Raw genomic sequence first — 16462 nt, 5'->3', positions numbered from 1 at the left:
GGGCAAATGATCTAGAGTGCTCTAATATCTAGTTGTGGTTTCCATGAAGTTTCATTGTACATAGCAGAACATGCACGTATTCTCTTGAAAGGGAAGCACCTTGTGTTTCAGTCTTCCAAAAGGCTTAGCTTTGGATCATCCAGAACCATCACCACTCCCGCCTCCTCTGTGTTTTTCCTGTGTGCCTTCTCCAGAGTGACCCTAGGAGCCAATTCTTAGTGGCTGACTCACCTCCTTTCACTCCGATTGGCTCCAATAAGCACAAAGGGTGAGAAGGCTTCTTCTCAGTGGCTAAATTGCTCCCCTTTCATGCTGATGGGGGATTGCTCTAGGATGCTGGAGACTGGAACTCTGCTGGGACCCTGCTGCAGAAAGAGTAATGGATCTTCGACCCTTGCTCCCAACCCTGGACCATTCCACCACTGAGCCTTGTACCAGAAGGGGGCTTGCTCACCCTTTCCACACACTAAGCAGCTCTCTCCTTTTCTCTTTCTTTTTCTCTCTCTGCATTCAGTGTGTCGTATTTGACTATGACTCCCGGGGCAAACACGACTTCATCGGAGAATTTTACACCACCTTTGAGGAGATGCAGAAAGCGATGGGGGGCAACAAGGTTGGTGTGTGGAGAGGAGTGTGAGAGAGGCCCATGGGGCAGCCCACCATCTGCTTGTAATGGACAAGGGTTCCCCTCTCATTTTGGGGGCCCCTTGGGGAAGACATGCTCCACAGGGGGCCCCTCTGCCAGTGAGCCAACCTCCTCCCTGCAGAAGGGCTCTTTTCAGTGGGCCCCTGCTGGGGTGGGGACCCTTGGCAGATGCCATGCCATCCCTTGGCACCAGCCCTTCCCACCCACTTTCCCTTTCTTTCTTCTAGACGGCTTAGCGTGAGCATGCCCTGGGAAGGATGCCCCAAGGCTTGGCATACACACAGTCAGATTCCCCTTTCATTCAGACCTTGCCTGGTCCCAGCTGAACACAACATGTGTCCAGCACCAGGTGTTGTGATCTTACTTGCTCAGACCCCCACTAGTCTTGATGCAGCTTGCAAGGGAGACACCTGGTATGGGAAGGGAACACTTGCATTTCCCAGCAGTGCCTACCTCTCATAAGGGCACGGCACACCTGCTCACCTTTGCTCCTGCTCCCCAAATCAGATCCAGTGGGATTGTATGAATCCGAAGTACAAGCTGAAGAAGCGAAACTACAAGAACTCGGGTGTGGTCATTCTCTTAGACTTGAAGGTGAGTTGTGCGGTGGGGGAAATGTACACAGGATGGGACAGTTTTCCTCTGAGAGAAGAGGCTGCACAGTGCCTGGGGGAGGGGGAAATCTACATGGGTAGAGATAGAAGGGCATCAAGACATCTTTGGAACCCAGCAGAAAAGCTGAGCCTTTTGCTGCTGGCTAACCTTTCACTCCCGCAGTCTGGCTGTGTCAGTTTGGTATCAGAGAGTAGGGATGAGGAAGAAACTTGAAACTTGATTCAGTTTGCATTAAAAGGGGAACTGACCCCATTTACACTTTCCTAAACAGTAAGCAAAGTAATTCCCGGCCATCTTCAAAATTCGCAGTTCTGAGAATTTTGTAAAGTACTTCTCCAAACAAGTAAGGTGTTCAGAAATACTGTACATCTAAAAGAGTAAAGCATGCATATAAATGTATATGATAGTGAAAGTAACATACAGATATGCATTACATCTGGGGAAATTGCTTTGGAAAAATGTGTACATTTGGCAAAACTGCATACAGGGTTGTATATATTGGGAGAAATTAACACTGAAATGCTGATGAAAACATTAAAAAAAACAAAAAACTAACTGATGTGGAATTGCAGAGAACTGAATCTAAGATTGGGGAAAAATGAGAAATGGAGAGAAAGCAAGGTGGAATATATTTGCCCATCTCTGACTGGGAATTTCTCCAAATCTTTCCCCTCTGGAATCTGGTGGGTTGCTGAGCTGTAAGCAAAGCCAGGTCCTCATTGAATTCTCTCCCCACACACCTTCGACCTGGATGTGCAGTCTTAATGGCTGCCTGGAAGACTGCAGGAGGAAGGTGGATGTGCCCACCCATGACATTAGCTAACATGCTCTTTGTCTGAAAGATTCACAGGGTCTACTCCTTCCTGGATTACATCATGGGTGGTTGCCAGATCCACTTCACGGTGAGTAGCAACACTTGCCTTCCCCCGCTGCACAGTGAACCCATTCTAGCCTCAACTGAACATCATAGGATAGCCTGGGTTTTTAAGGCAAGTCTTCTGATGAGTGTGTGTCTTTCACTGGAGGCCAATTCATTAGGGCAAATGGGGCACTGCCCCAACAACCTCAGTCCATGCTCAGCCCTCCCCACTTGCCTGCCTTCTTACTTCCAACCAGTCCTATCAGCTTCCTCCTCCGCAATTACAAGTGTTGTCCTTGTAGAATTCAGCAGGGAGAAGGAGGGTGGGGACAAAACTAGAGCTAGTTGGTTCTGCCAGCCATTTGGCGCCACCTACTGTTGGGCTCCCTCTCTTCTACCCTACCAGTCCCAATGGGCACCAGCATCAATGCTCAGCCTGGAGGAGAAAGATGGAAACAAAAGCAGAACGTGTTTGCTCTGCCTGTCGTTGGCTCTGAATCTGCCTGTTGTTGGCTCTGTTTCCACCTACTGTTGGCCTCCCTGTCTTCCACCCTACCAGTCTAAATGGGCACCAGTGAGCCCTTTATATTTCCATATGTGAAGCAGCAACATCCTGCCTTTTCACATGCAGCAAATCCGTGGGATCCTGTCACTGTACTGGATCGCCATGGTTGTTCGAGGTTCAAAAGCATGTTCCACACATTGCAGTAGAACAGAAATACAGAAAACCCTCCAAACACTGCATATGCTCAAAGGCAGTGTCGATCTCAGCAAAGATGCTAGGCTTGTCAACTCTCCTCCATATGGGGATGTCACTTCCCTGGTTGCTGTCACTAACACTGTTGTAGGATACAGGCTTAGGGTATGCTATCTGCACACGTGTGCGCACAAACAGCCCTTGCCTTGGCAGGCCAGCTTGTCACGTGCAAATCAACCACAGGCTTGGCCAGGCAGTTTTGCAAATGGAGGCTTCTTCAGTGATCCTCCCCCAGGCCTTGGTGAGCTGCCAGGTGGGCATGTGTGGGGAGCAGCTCCTTTTCCTCCTCGGGCTTTCACAGTCCCTGCTGCCAGGCCTTCGCTGCAGCTTCGCACAGATTTTTCTCCCTTGAAAACAACCAGCGCCCAGATTGCGTTTTGAAAGAGCAACTCTCCTTCTTGGAGTGAGTCAGATCCTAGAACATTCAAGGAACAGATTGCTGGCTCTCAGCCTCTCCGCTCGCTGGGATACGAGCTGGGAACGATCCCAGGAATTAGAGGCTCGCCATGTCTGGAGGTGCCAAGGCCTGTTGCTTGTTGGTGCCGCGGCGTAGAGGCAAACAGCAGAGCAAGAACGGAATGGTAGCAGCAGGTGGCACAAAGCTGTGCTGTGCTTGGTGCTGCCCCTGGTGGGCAAAATGGGAAAGTGCACCAAGATGGCAGTCTTCCCTTTGAGTTCAAGTCTAGTGGCAAATGCCACTTTTCAAGAGATACCAGGTTGGGATGGATCCATTCAGCTACTTAGCAAGGGGATGAGAAGGAATCATAGAACTGTAGAGTTGGAAGGGATCCCAAAGGACATCTAGTCCAACCCCTGCAATGCAGGGATCACAACTAAAGAATCCCTGGCAGATGGCCATCCGACTTCTGCTTCAAAACCTCCCATGATGGAGAGTCCACCACTTTTGAGGCAGTCCATTCTACTGCCTAATAGCTGTTGCCATCCGCAAGTTCTTCCTAAAGTTTAGTTGGAATCTCCTTTCTTGTAATTTGAATCGATTGGTTCAAGTGCTACCCTCTGGAGCAGCAGAAAACAAGCTTGCTTCATCTTCCAAGGAAGAGAAGAGGCTCATTGCTCTGTGCCCCTTTTGCATCCATATAGTCAGCAAATTGCTTGGCTAAACAGCAACCTTTTCCAACTTGGTGCCCTCAAGATGTTTCGGACAAGGACTACCATCAGGTCCAGCCAGCACAGCTGTGTTGTCTGGGGCTGCTGGGAGTTACAGGGTGCTTCACTACTGTGTGGGAGGAATATAAGTGCCTACAAGGAAGCTTAAGTTTGGGCAGTGGATTAAAGCACCCTAACACAACAAACCCACTTTAGAAAAAGAAACCCTCTTTTCTCAGTTAGGAAAGTCACAGGAAGATGCATTGAAAAGTGTGGAATGAATGAATGATCAATGGGAGATGCCTAACTGCTATGCGGGCAAATCAGGATGAATGCAAGATGAATGATTTATGCCTCATTGGAAGGGAGCTCATTGGTATAGTGGTTAGTGTTGGACCTGGGAGCATGGGCGTAGCCAAGATTTATGTGGGAGGGGGGGCAGGAGTCGGGCTCAGCTATCTGCAATGCAATTGGTAGTTAAGTATTTTTATTTATTTACTTGATGGGAGGCAGCTGTCTCGTCCCCGTCCCCCCGCCTGCTGGCTACGCCCATGCCTGGGAGAGACCAAGGTTCAAATCCTCTCTCAGCCATGAAGTTCTTTGGGTGACCTTTCAGCCTAACCTACCTTGCGGGGTTGTTGTGGGGATTAAATGAGGAAAGGGAAGAACCATATCCACCACCCTGAGCTCCTTGGAGAAAAAGATGGGATATAAATGTGATAGAAAAATACATTAGAAGTTCCCCGTAAAGAAATCTCAAGGAATCCTCAGTAAGGACTGGATCTATTCTAAGCTCCGTGTCAGCTTTGCGCGAACAAGTCAAGATGAAAGCTCAATAAATGGGAGTCATCTGCGGAGCTGATAGTCAGAAACATCGGCTGGCCGGGTGTGCATGCTGCGTTGGGGAGGCTTTGCCAGATATTTCAGGGCTGCTCCAAACTCTCCTTGTAAAACTGCTAAGCACTGCAGCTGGAGGTGGAGCGAGAATCTTAGCAGATCTTCCTCGTTTTGCCTTGTCGAGTGGGAGGCGGCCATCGTCAAGGCTACCACCTTCAAGCCTGCCACTTTGGGATCTATCTGCCGCCTGCTAACTCGCTTCTGGTTTTGACGGGTCTATTCTCATAAACCTGCAAACGCGGCACGTCTGCATCACTGCATGAACGGTTTATTTCAACCCAATAAACACACTTGGAGCGCCTGTTCTTTTCTCGGCTGAGAGAGGTGTGAAATCGGAGAGCAAGTGGGAGAATTAGGCGGCTGCTTTGTTAAGGCAAATACAAATTGTTGTGACTTTCCTATCAGGCATCTGTGAGAAGGGCGATCTGTGCGGGTTGCCCTGAGGCAGTTCCTGGCTAGACAAAAGTCTTGTCACAAGAGTGTCAGTTGTTGCAGGCATTTTGTTTCCATGGGAACTAATTGTTAGAACATTTTCTGGGTGTGTGCGCAAAAGACAGAACTCCCCACCCGCAGCAAAGGGATGTTTTAATCTAGGTGTCTGTGTTGTAAAAGAAGAACAGACTGTAGTTTGAGTGAAACTGAGAGACAGAAGCAGGGAGATGCTCTTGTAAGCATCTTAGTGTGTTGCCTGTCTGCAATGAGATCTGATGTGGGGACCGTGGACTTTGGCATGCTTAAACCAAAACTAGAGGATCTGTAACATTTCAGGGTAGTTTGGAATCCCACCATCCCCAATCACCCTGGCAGACCATCCATCACAAATGAAAACATGAGTTGCTGTTTGTTCCGATTCAGCGTTAAATAGCCTGTTTTCCTGGGGAAAGGGGAGGGGGGACAACACTCGGACACGGAACTTTAAAGGATGGAAACGTGTGGCAAAAGGTAAGTGTGGATGTGAGGTTATCCAAGAGGATAATTTGGCTAACCAGTGGAAGATCCTCCTATGTTATATTTCCTCTCTGTTCTTCTGCCTTCCCAGGTGGCCATTGACTTCACAGCTTCCAACGGAGACCCCCGAAACAGCTGCTCCCTCCACTACATCAACCCCTACCAGCCCAATGAATACCTGAAGGCGTTGGTAGCCGTGGGGGAGATTTGCCAAGACTATGACAGGTGACCGGATGTGTCTTGGCTCCTACTCTTGCTTCCTGACCAGACCTGAGCTCCCTTACCTCTTACTCACCAGCCCTGCCTAAGGACATCTGGGCTGGGGCAGGGCAGAGAGAGTAGGGCAGGAACTGCCACAACATCCATGTGTTGGGGGGGGGGGAGGAGACTGGGGGCTCGGAGCTCAAAAGTCTGCCTCCTCTTTCAGCCAAGCTTGTAGAAGGAGGATGATTTTGGACTCCAGCTCCCATCAGCCCCAGACAGCATGGCCAGGGTTCAGGGATGATGGGAGTTGTAGTCTGGCAGCACCTGGAGAGCCACCAGTGCTCTACTCCTGCTGTAGCATATTCATCAACGTACTTGGTATGCCAGAGTTGCCCCCTGGAATGAACACAAATGTGTCTTGAAGAACATGGTCAGGACCAAATGAGATGTGGTCTTAGATGCATTTTCAGTTAATTATTTTATTGCTTTATATCCTGCCTTGCATCCATTATGGAACTTAAGGTAGTGTACAGGTAGTTCTCAGGTGTTCACCCATCCAGACACTGTCCAGACACAGACCTTCTTAGCTTCAGGAACATGGGGGTGGCCTCTAGTGCCTTTGGATTATACCCTTTGCATTTAACCTGCACACTTTAAAAAAATAATGCAGAGAGCTGATGGGTGGGTGGGGCTGATCATTTTTCAGATCTGAACAGGTGAGAAGAGGAGTTTAGCCCTTTCCTTATCTGCGGACGTGTGTGGCATTGTGGTCTAAACCATTGAGCCTCTTGGGCTTGCTGATCGGAAGGTCGGCTGTTTGAATCCATGCAACGGTGCTCTGTCCCAGCTTCTGCCAACTTAGCAGTTTGAAAGTACACCAGTGCAAGTAGAAAAATAGGAACGCCTGTGGCGGGAAGGTAAATGGCATTTCCATGAGCTCTGACTTCCGTCACGGTATTCCATTGCTACAGAAGTGGTTTAGTCATGCTGGCCACATGACCCAGAAAGCTGTCTGTGGACAAATGGCGGCTCCCTCGGCCTGAAAAGTGAGATGAACACCGCACCCCATAGGTGCCTTTCACTGGACTTAACCATCCAGGGGGTTCTTTACCTTTTTTTACCTTTACATCTGCTGTACTTCTAACAAAAGTTCCAGGTTCCATCCCAATGCAACTAGCTGCTCTGGGGAAAGCCATTTTCATCAAGCTAAACTCTCCTTCCAAACCTGCTGCACTTCTGATAATTATCGCCACTCCCCAGAAGCTATTGTGTGCATTTACAAAAATGCACATTAAATGAAGATGCATTTAACAGTTGCATCCAGTTTCACCCTCAGTGCTAGAACAGTTGCACAAGCAACCATTGTGTCTGCTTGGGCTGATAATGTTTCATCCCCAGCACAAACATCATCTCTGCGCCACAATAATGAAGGATGATGGGGATAACCTCTCACATGTTGAGGCTGGATGTCCTGGGCTGCCCAGGAACAGGAGAGAGGTCACTGGTCACATCTGCATCATACATTTACAGCTACCACACACAGCTTCCTCCAATGAATCATGGCGCTGTAGTCCACTACTAACAGAGCTATAGTTCCCAGCACCCTTGACAAAGTACAGTTCCCAGGATAGCTTGGGGAAAAGCCATCTGCTTAAAATATATGATGTGGGTGTTACAATGTGAATGTGACCTTGGTTTCCTGGGGTGCCTCTTCATGCGTTTACGGTGCCAAGCCAAGAATGCAGGGAAACCGTTCCAGTGCACACCCTAAGACCATGCACTCTGCTTCTCCACAGTGATAAGAAATTCTCTGCCTTAGGCTTTGGAGCCAGAATCCCACCCAACTATGAAGTAAGTGAAGGATCATCTGGGAAATGATGGGGCTGGGAGGGGGAAGAGGCCCCTGGACAGGGTTGGAAATAAGGGAGGATGGGGAGGGATCAGTGCCAGAGGAGGGTGCAAGAAGGAGGGGCTGGTGTTGTGGGTCCCTTTCATATACATGCTGATGTTTGTCTTTCCTGTCCTGGGCAGATCTCCCATGATTTTGCCATTAACTTCAACCCAAACGATGATGAGTGTGAAGGTAAGAAGCTGACCAGGGTTGCTTTGGAGTCTTCATTCCATCACCCCCCAACCCCTGAGTCCATCAGTACGGTACTTGTACCTGGATTGGCACCTCCAGGTCTCCTTTCAGGAGAGGGCCATAGCTCAGCAGGAAGAGCCTTGGCTTTGCATGCAAAAAAACCTCAGGTTCAATCCCTGGAAGCATCTCCAGCTGGGACTGGAAAATGTTCCTGCTTGAAACCCTGGATATTGCCTTATCACAGTGCTCCACTGAAGGCAATGGCTTCTGGCTACCCCTAACCCCAGCCTTTCCCTCTTCGTGCTAGGAATCCAAGGCGTGGTGGAGTCCTATCAGAACTGCTTGCCCAAGATACAGCTCTATGGGCCAACCAATGTGGCGCCAATCATTTCCAAGGTAGCCAGAGTGGCAGCGGATGAGGAGAAGACAAAGGAAGCCTCCGTAAGTGGGCCACCAAGCCTGGGGCTGCAGCTCAGTTGTGGAGTGCCTGCTTTGCATGCAGAAGGCACCAGGTTCAATCCATGGCATCTCCAGGCAGGGCTGGGAGAGTCTCCTGCCCAAGACCCTGAAGAGCTGCTGCCAGTTAAAATGTCAGCAGTACTAAGCTAGGTGGACCAGTGGCTTCCTAGGTTCCCTGCATTTTCTCACCATAGCTCGGTAGCAGAGCATCTGCTTTGTATCCAGAAAGTACCATGTTCAATCCTGGCATCTTCAGGCAGGGCTGGGAAAGTATCCTTCCTGAAACCCTGGAGAGTTGCTGTCAGTCAGCACAGACAACATTGAGCTCACTGGTCCTTCCTCTGCCTTGGTATAAGGCAGCGTCCTATGTTCTGAGACAGGATGGCAAGGCTGCTCTCACCCCAGAATTTCAAGGATTTGTGTGAGAGCTGATATTTGGATGCTTCATAGCCCTGCCCCCTCACCCCACCCTGCTTGATGGAAATCTACCGAGTGCTGGGGCTGGGGGATTCACATTCTGGAGGGTTTGCTTGGGCCATTTGCATGCGTGCACGAAAGCCCTGGACAGGCTAAAGGGACTTTAACTAAATTCTCCTTCATTATTTACGCACACCAAGTACTCTGGGACCCAGGGACATGCCAGTTTGGATTCTTCAGGGATCATGTCAGCTCTTTGCCTCGCTAAATGTCTGAAAGCTTTGCTGCTGAGCCCATCAATTAGTGACAGTAGTTAATGTGGCGTTACGGGCCTGAGCTTCAGGTGGGTGGGTGGGGGCTGGAAATTGCATTTCCATGACTTGGTTTGAGCTGTGCATGAAGGATGCCAACCTGAGGGGGCTTTCTTTGGGGTGGGGGTAAGCAGAGACTGTTGTGGGCTCAGTGTATGTGATGACAGAGAATAGCAAGCATGGGGATGTGAACCCCTGCAGTTGTTGTTGCACTCCAGCTCCCAGGAGTCATCAGAGCCAATGTCTAAGGATGATAGGAACTGTAGGCCAGCAATTTCCAGAGGGCATAGGGACCCTCTGTGCTGGTGACCTCAAGGCTTTTATTGGTACCCTGAAAGCTGCATCTTCTCTTTGGTCTTTGTGCTGCACTGTCTGTTGTGGGCAGCCTGCTGGATGCTTATGGGAAGAGGCCAGAAACCACCTTGGTTGTGAGTCGCGGGAGACCTGCTCCCTGCCTTGCAGGCCTCCCACCTGGCCTGGGAGGGTAGGGTCAAGACTGACTCCAGCTACAAAAGTGGAGGCTGTGGAACAGACTCTTGAGCTGGGGTAATATTTAGGGTTTTTTTTTTGTTATGGACATTGTTCAGCATGTACTTTTTATTTATTGTTCATGACTACTACTGTTATTTTTGTGATTATGTAATTTTATATAATTTTATTTATTTTAGAAGTTGTAAGCCACCTTGAGCATGGTTTTAACTTTGGAAAAGTGGCATTCAAATAAAATGCATCTTGCATGAGGAACTGTGTTCCACATTCCCGCAATGAACCTTGGAGATCCTTTTGGGGCTGGACCTTCTAGCCACTCTCCTGGTTCCCTTTTCCCTGACCTCTCATCCTTTCTCTCTCTCTCTCTCTCTCTCTCCGCAGCAATATTTCATCCTGCTGATCCTGACGGACGGGGTCGTGAGTGACATGGGAGACACGCGGGAGGCCATAGTCCGGGCCTCCTACCTGCCCATGTCCATCATCATTGTAGGTGTGGGCAACGCCGATTTCACTGACATGCAGGTCTTGGATGGGGATGATGGCATCCTGCGCTCCCCCAAAGGCGAGCCCGTCCTGCGTGACATCGTGCAATTTGTCCCCTTCCGAGAGTTCAAGAATGTAAGTTGTCTTGCAATGCAGACACCTTTGTATCTTCCCCCTAGTTTCTCCCGCTCTGTTAGGACAGACTCGTTTTCTCTCTGGTGTTGCATGCATCTCTTACAGATTCTAAACCCAGAGTTACAGGATCACAGGGCTGGAAGGTACCCTCTTCTTAACACATCTGATACTAACTCCTCTTAGCACCAGCCTGGCTGGAATGTGTCCTTGAACTCTGATCATGCCTCTCGGTTGCCTGGGTGGAAGACAGAGCAGGTGTTTGTGAGCATCTGTAGAAACTAGTCTACTGATTTTTATTTCAGGAAGCTTACCTAGGCATATGATTTAGTTCTGCCTACTTGTCTTTAACATTTTGCTGAGTTTTTGTGTGCATTATCAATAATTGTTTTATGCACACCATTTAAAGGTGTGTTTTTAAAAAAGAAATATCTCACTTTTTAAAGAAATTATAAACAACACCGGTTCTAAATCCATTTACAATATACACATTATACTTATAGTATCATAACACAAGTTGCAGTATAAAATCTCCATTTCGGGGGGGAAATCTACTGTATCCAGTAAATATACTTAATTATAAGATAAGATAGAATGGAGACACCTCCTTTTTAGATAAATAAATGAATAACATTTGGCAAACTAATTCCATTTCCATTATATTTCACAGACTTAAATGTCTCCCCCACAATGGGCATGGGTTTAGTAAGTTCACAATTTTTTATTAAGTGGTTTATCCACCCCCCCCCCAATCAAAATTAAATAAATATGATTGGGTTGTAAAAAAGAAGAAAGAAATTTGTCTTCTCTACAAAGGTAAAAAAACCCAAAACATTTATTGCTCTGCCCGCTTTTCCTCTCCAACTGAAAAGGGATCCCCCCCCAACCCCTGATTTTGCAACTGAAGAGCACAATGGTGCAGGAAGAGTGATCTCTAGGCCACTAGCATAGACTGTGACTTGCAGTGTCTCCCCGAAACCCTCCCAGCCCTGGAACATGAGGGGGTGGAGAGGGCTGAGTGGTGCAGGGGCAGGGCAGGACAGGCCTGCTGGGGGTTTTCTCTTTCACTTTGCCTGTTTTCTCACTCCACAGCATGTCGGAAAGGAAAATCCATAGTTGGGTATTTCTGGCAGCTGGAGGCACAAGACGCTTGGCCATTGCGAAGGCCTAATTGGGCTTGATTGTCAGTAATTTAGGCCTCGGGAGACAAGCTGTCTGTTGCTGAGCCCGAGTGAGCTGTGAGGCGAGATTAACCCTCTGGGCCCTGGCGCCAAGAGCGCCAAGAAGTGACAGGCGCTATTAGTCGAGAGAGAGGCAGACGCAGACCTTCTCTGTGGGAAGGAGGAGGGAGACAACTTGCCCTTCCTCAGAATGCCCTCATCCTGGCAACATTCCCAGTTCTGATCAGGAGGAGGAAGGGAAGCAGCAAAGCAGGGGCTTTTCGTCTGTGGAGCAGGGGACCTTGCAAGGCTATGAGGTCTCTGCATTAGGGATTTTTGGGGAGGGCTGTGACTCAGTGACAGAGCACCTGCTTTGCATGCAGAAAGTTCCATGTTAAAGCCCCATCATCTCCAAAAAGAGTTGGGAGGGACCCATGTCTGAAGCCCTGGAGAACCACTGCCAGTCAGTGCAGACTAACGGCCCAGGATAGGTCCCTGTTTACTTCGTTCAGTCATTCACTACAAGCTGCATCTACCTGCCCCCATCTGAAGTGGCATCAGGGCAGGTACAGATGAACAATGGGGAGCTTAATGTGACCTCCCAATTGTTCCTTTGCTAGCTGGGCTCCCAGCTGATCAGCACTGGCAGGGAGCTATGTTGGGATGGCCTGCACTAGGGAGCTCCCCACTGGGAAATCCCTAGTGCAGCCAAGACGGTTGGAGGAAGCAGTTTGGAGCAGAGGAAGCAGGATGGATTCAAACTGGACTTCAGAGGAGCTCTCTGTAAACCATGCCTTTGAAGGCAAGCTCCAGACCCAGTCAGCTGATTGGCACGGGAAGTGCATCTTAAAAGGAAGCTGCTGTATCTGCCAAGCAGCTGGTGGCAGCCACCTCTTTTGAACTGTGGCAGGTGTCAATCTCCTGTTGTCATTGTGGCACCAGGTGATTGACAGGTAGGCGGTCCTGCTCACCTGTTAAAGTTCACCCAGAGGGGCAGAATGGGTGAGAATCAGGAATCTTGCCTGCTGGTTGAATCCAGTTTTCCACTCTGGTTGTGTAGCCAACACTGAGCTATGGTCTGGCTGTTTCCTAGGTTCTTAATCCTAAAGTGATAGCATGCAGCAACATGTCCTTCCTAATGACCACTGATGCATTTTGAGCTAACCTTTTCCTTCTTCTTCCTTCCAGGCCTCCCCGACTGCCCTGGCCAAATGTGTGTTGGCAGAGGTGCCCAAGCAGGTTGTGGAATATTACAGCTACAAGGCCTTACCTCCCCGATGCCCCAAAGGCAGCACCCCTGACCCGACTCTGAACTCACCCTCACCCCAGTGACAAGGGCCCCCACCCCTTTGGGCCTCAGTCACATTGTCTGTCTTCCCTCCATCTGCCAGTTCCTTCCCCCAGTGAAGTAGAAGAGAGAGAAAGAGAGAGAAAAGGAGCCCAAACCAGTGCCAGGGAGGATAGAAGGTTCCCGGGTCCTGCAACAAACTTCAGCCACCAAAAAAGGAGAGAGAGGAGAAGGCCAGCCTGTCACCACCACCACCACATCCCTCGCATGCCCTTCTCCCAGTGGCACAATAAGAGATCAGAGCTGGCCCCTTGGAAGCGAGTGAGTTCTAGGAGGACCCATCTCTCCCAAGGGGAAGAAAAGGGCCTCCACTACCCCAGGCAGAACACACAGTGTGACAAATTCCCTTGTGAATGCGGTTTGGCTCAGGAGATACCTAAAGCAGAGAAAACCCACTTCTGTCTCACCTACGGAAAAGGGGAGAGTGGGCAACTGGCATTCCCCATGTTGGCCATTTGGAGATGGGAGACTGAGAGCAAGGAAGGATGCAGAAAGCTTAGTGGGAGGGGGCGGAATGACTAGCTTTGTCCCCATATCATTCATTCACACACACACACACACCATTGCCTAAAGAAGGTAGTTCTGGCCTTGTTTACTTCTGTTTCCCATCCACCCCTTGCCCCCAGGGTGAATAGGCCTCCCTATTCTTGGATGAAACTGTGGCAAGGGAGTCTGCAGCTCCCATTTGCTTCCATGGAGAGGCCTGGTGGAAGTGGATGAGCTAGTGAAGCAGAAAGGATGGTGGAAGGGGAGAGAGGGAACAGAGAAGAGGAAATGCCTCCCCCCTTGTGCTGCTGGAGTTGGTGCTGCCTTTCCCCCTTGGCTGCTGGTGTGTGTTGCTGTAATAATGCCAGGTGCCCCCCACCCCATGGTTTAAGAAAGATGAGAGGAGCCAAGGCAGAGTCCCTGCAAGAACTGTTTCAACACCTTGTCCGTTGCCATGTCAACCGCAGAAAACCAACCCCAAACCGTCCTTGATTCTCTTGAGTGACCAGCTGGAGTCCCTCAACTTTCCCTTGATGCTCAGCACCATGGGGGGGGCATTGACATTAAGGGTATGGTTCTCCCTCTGCATGGCATGCAGGGTGTGGCCTCAGTGGACAGCTTGAGCCAGCCTTCCACAACCTCCAGATGTTTTGGACTGCACCTCCCATCATTGTTGACCATTAGCCATGCTGGCTATGACCAATGGACATTGTAGTCCAAAATGTCTGGAGAAATACATGGCTAAGGAAGACTGGCTTAAGAGGGTCCGCAGATACATTGCTATTGCACTTATGTCCATTTCACCATCCCATCCTGTGCATGAAGTTCATTGGGTTCCTGTGGAGGCACCATGCCCAGCTCTGCCTACTCCTCCACATGGTACGTGGTTGTCTTTCACTATGATGTTGTTGTTTGCCTAAGGTTTGCATGACAAATCTACTTGATGTACCAAAAGAGGCAGCCAAATAAAAGGATATGTTCTGTTCCCCCTTGTTCTCTGCACTTTTTCTGATGTGGAAAGTTAAAACAACTGCCTCCAGCCAGGGAGGCAAAGCATCATGGCTACTAGATGGAGTTGTTCCTGGAGGCAGTGATTTTTGGGAGGGTGCCCACATAGTAGCCAGGTGTCATCCCAGAGGTGTCTTCCCAGCATGCCTTGCAATGATGCAAATAATTGGTGGGGCAAACACCTTGGCTTATTCAGTACAGCATTTTCGTGACAGCAAAATACCATGGCATGTCTGGGCAGCTTAGTAATTGAATTTGCAACAGGAGGTGGCCAGTATGGACATATCTACACAGTGGGCATTTTAGCCTTGGCAAGCCTAAGAGATTGTGTTAAATGTCACAACTGGCTCCAGTTTAAAGAAGCAACAGAAAAGATGCAGTGACTGGAAATTCCCACAAATTCCACTGAAATAAATGTGCTTTCCATATGCATATGTGTGTGTATGTGTGCAGAATTACACCCCTGCTGTGTTATTATGCCGGTTGTTCCATGTCCAACTGGGGTGTTGCTTTTTCTGGGTCTAATCAGGCTCTGAATCTCACTACGACATTAAAAAAATATATATCAAAAAAATCCTGGTCCTATGTTTCCCGACAGTTACGCATACAAGACATGTCTGGTTGGAGACCAGTGATGCCAATTAGAGATGAAAAGCAGCGACCTCTTAATAGGATCTGAGGCCACAGTCTATTTTACAAATAAAGTGGTAGGAAGCCTAAAAGGCAACCCAGCTTGAAACCACTGATGCTTCTCTCCGATCAGCCTTTCCTTTTTTTGAAGTTCAGCCACATAGGAACAGACAGAGGTCTGTTTGCAGTGTTGGCGGCTATAGAGAGCCCGATATCAAAGCCAGAGATTTGATTTCCTTTCTTTGAATGTTTGAAATGGCAGGATTTATTCATTTAATATTTTATTTTGTAAAAGCTTGAATCACCTTCTATAGAGTTAAAGCCAGGCTTCTTCTGCCTTAGTTTGACTCAGGGCTCCCAGGGTATGCTGGTTGGAAGCTGTGGCATATAATAAAAGGACAGGGTCATGTCCAGAACTGGAAAGTTATGCAGGATCGCAACAGGCAAGGCCAGGCCTTTCAGGACCTTGGACAGATCACTGTGGCCATACCTAAGGAGAGCTGTTGCCACAGAAGCATGCTGAGGCCGTCTGAAGGCAGGTTGGTCAAGCTGTTTATCCCCAAATCGCCGGAAGAGCTCCCTGTGTTTCTGCAGTTACCAGGTTTTTACGGAGTGGAGGCAGTGAGAACTGCATCTGGGGTATGTTCCAAGTCTGAGGAGTCCAGCAAAGCCACATTCTAGGCTAGAGTGGGGAAGGAGGAATCTTCCCCTAAGCCAGGGGGATAGAGACCAGATAACATGACAAGGCTGCAACATGGTACTCGGTCCCTAGGGCCACCTATTTTACCTAATCGCCAGAAGATGTGCAAGTATGAGTAATGCAGTCCAAAGCCAAACTGTACCCACATTTCACCTACAGCATCATCTGTGCTCCCTGCTTCAGGATAATTGTAATGCAGGGAAGTGGGAAATGGGTGGCGCTGTGGGTTAAACCACAGAGTCTAGGACTTGCCGATCAGAGGGTCGGTGGTTCGAATCCCCGTGACGGGGTGAGCTCCCGTTGCTTGGTCCCTGCTCCTGCCAACCTAGCAGTTCGAAAGCACGTCAAAGTGCAAGTAGATAAATAGGTACCGCTCCGGTGGGAAGGTAAACGGCGTTTCCGTGCACTGCTCTGGTTTGCCAGAAGTGGCTTAGTCATGCTGGCCACATGACCTGGAAGCTGTACGCCGGCTTCCTCAGCCTGTAAAGCGAGATGAGCACCGCAACCCCAGAGTCGGCCACGACTGGACCTAATGGTCAGGGGTCCCTTTACTTTTACCTTTTAATGCAGGGAAAGGAAGAAGTCTGGTTGTGGGGATGCTAGAGCCAAAAAGTAGTGGAGCCCAGTGTGGTGAAGTTAGGTGAATCAGAGCCTCTCTCAGACTAACCTTATCTTACCAGATTATGCAATGGGAGACCTGAAAACCACATACGATGCCTTAAG

The 16462-nt window shown here is 49.2% G+C and overlaps 1 protein-coding gene across 1 annotated transcript in view; it reads left to right on the top strand.

The window, feature by feature from the left end:
- Positions 1-14386, top strand: part of CPNE7 (copine 7) — a 42115-nt gene extending 27729 nt beyond the window's left edge. Inside the window, exons 8-16 of the mRNA XM_081921585.1 lie at positions 515-613; positions 1154-1240; positions 2104-2163; positions 5921-6054; positions 7830-7884; positions 8065-8116; positions 8424-8557; positions 10174-10410; positions 12756-14386. Of these exons, the coding sequence (XP_081777711.1) occupies positions 515-613; positions 1154-1240; positions 2104-2163; positions 5921-6054; positions 7830-7884; positions 8065-8116; positions 8424-8557; positions 10174-10410; positions 12756-12899 (1002 nt within the window). The 3' untranslated portion in view covers positions 12900-14386. The remainder of the gene's footprint in view (positions 1-514; positions 614-1153; positions 1241-2103; positions 2164-5920; positions 6055-7829; positions 7885-8064; positions 8117-8423; positions 8558-10173; positions 10411-12755) is intronic.
- Positions 14387-16462: the final 2076 nt, after the last annotated feature.

This window comes from Podarcis melisellensis (genome assembly GCF_964234715.1).
Source record: "Podarcis melisellensis genome assembly, chromosome: 8".
NCBI classification, from domain to species: domain Eukaryota; kingdom Metazoa; phylum Chordata; class Lepidosauria; order Squamata; family Lacertidae; genus Podarcis; species Podarcis melisellensis.
The sequence above is the reverse complement of the archived record's forward strand: the minus strand, read 5'-3'. Positions and strand labels throughout refer to the sequence as shown.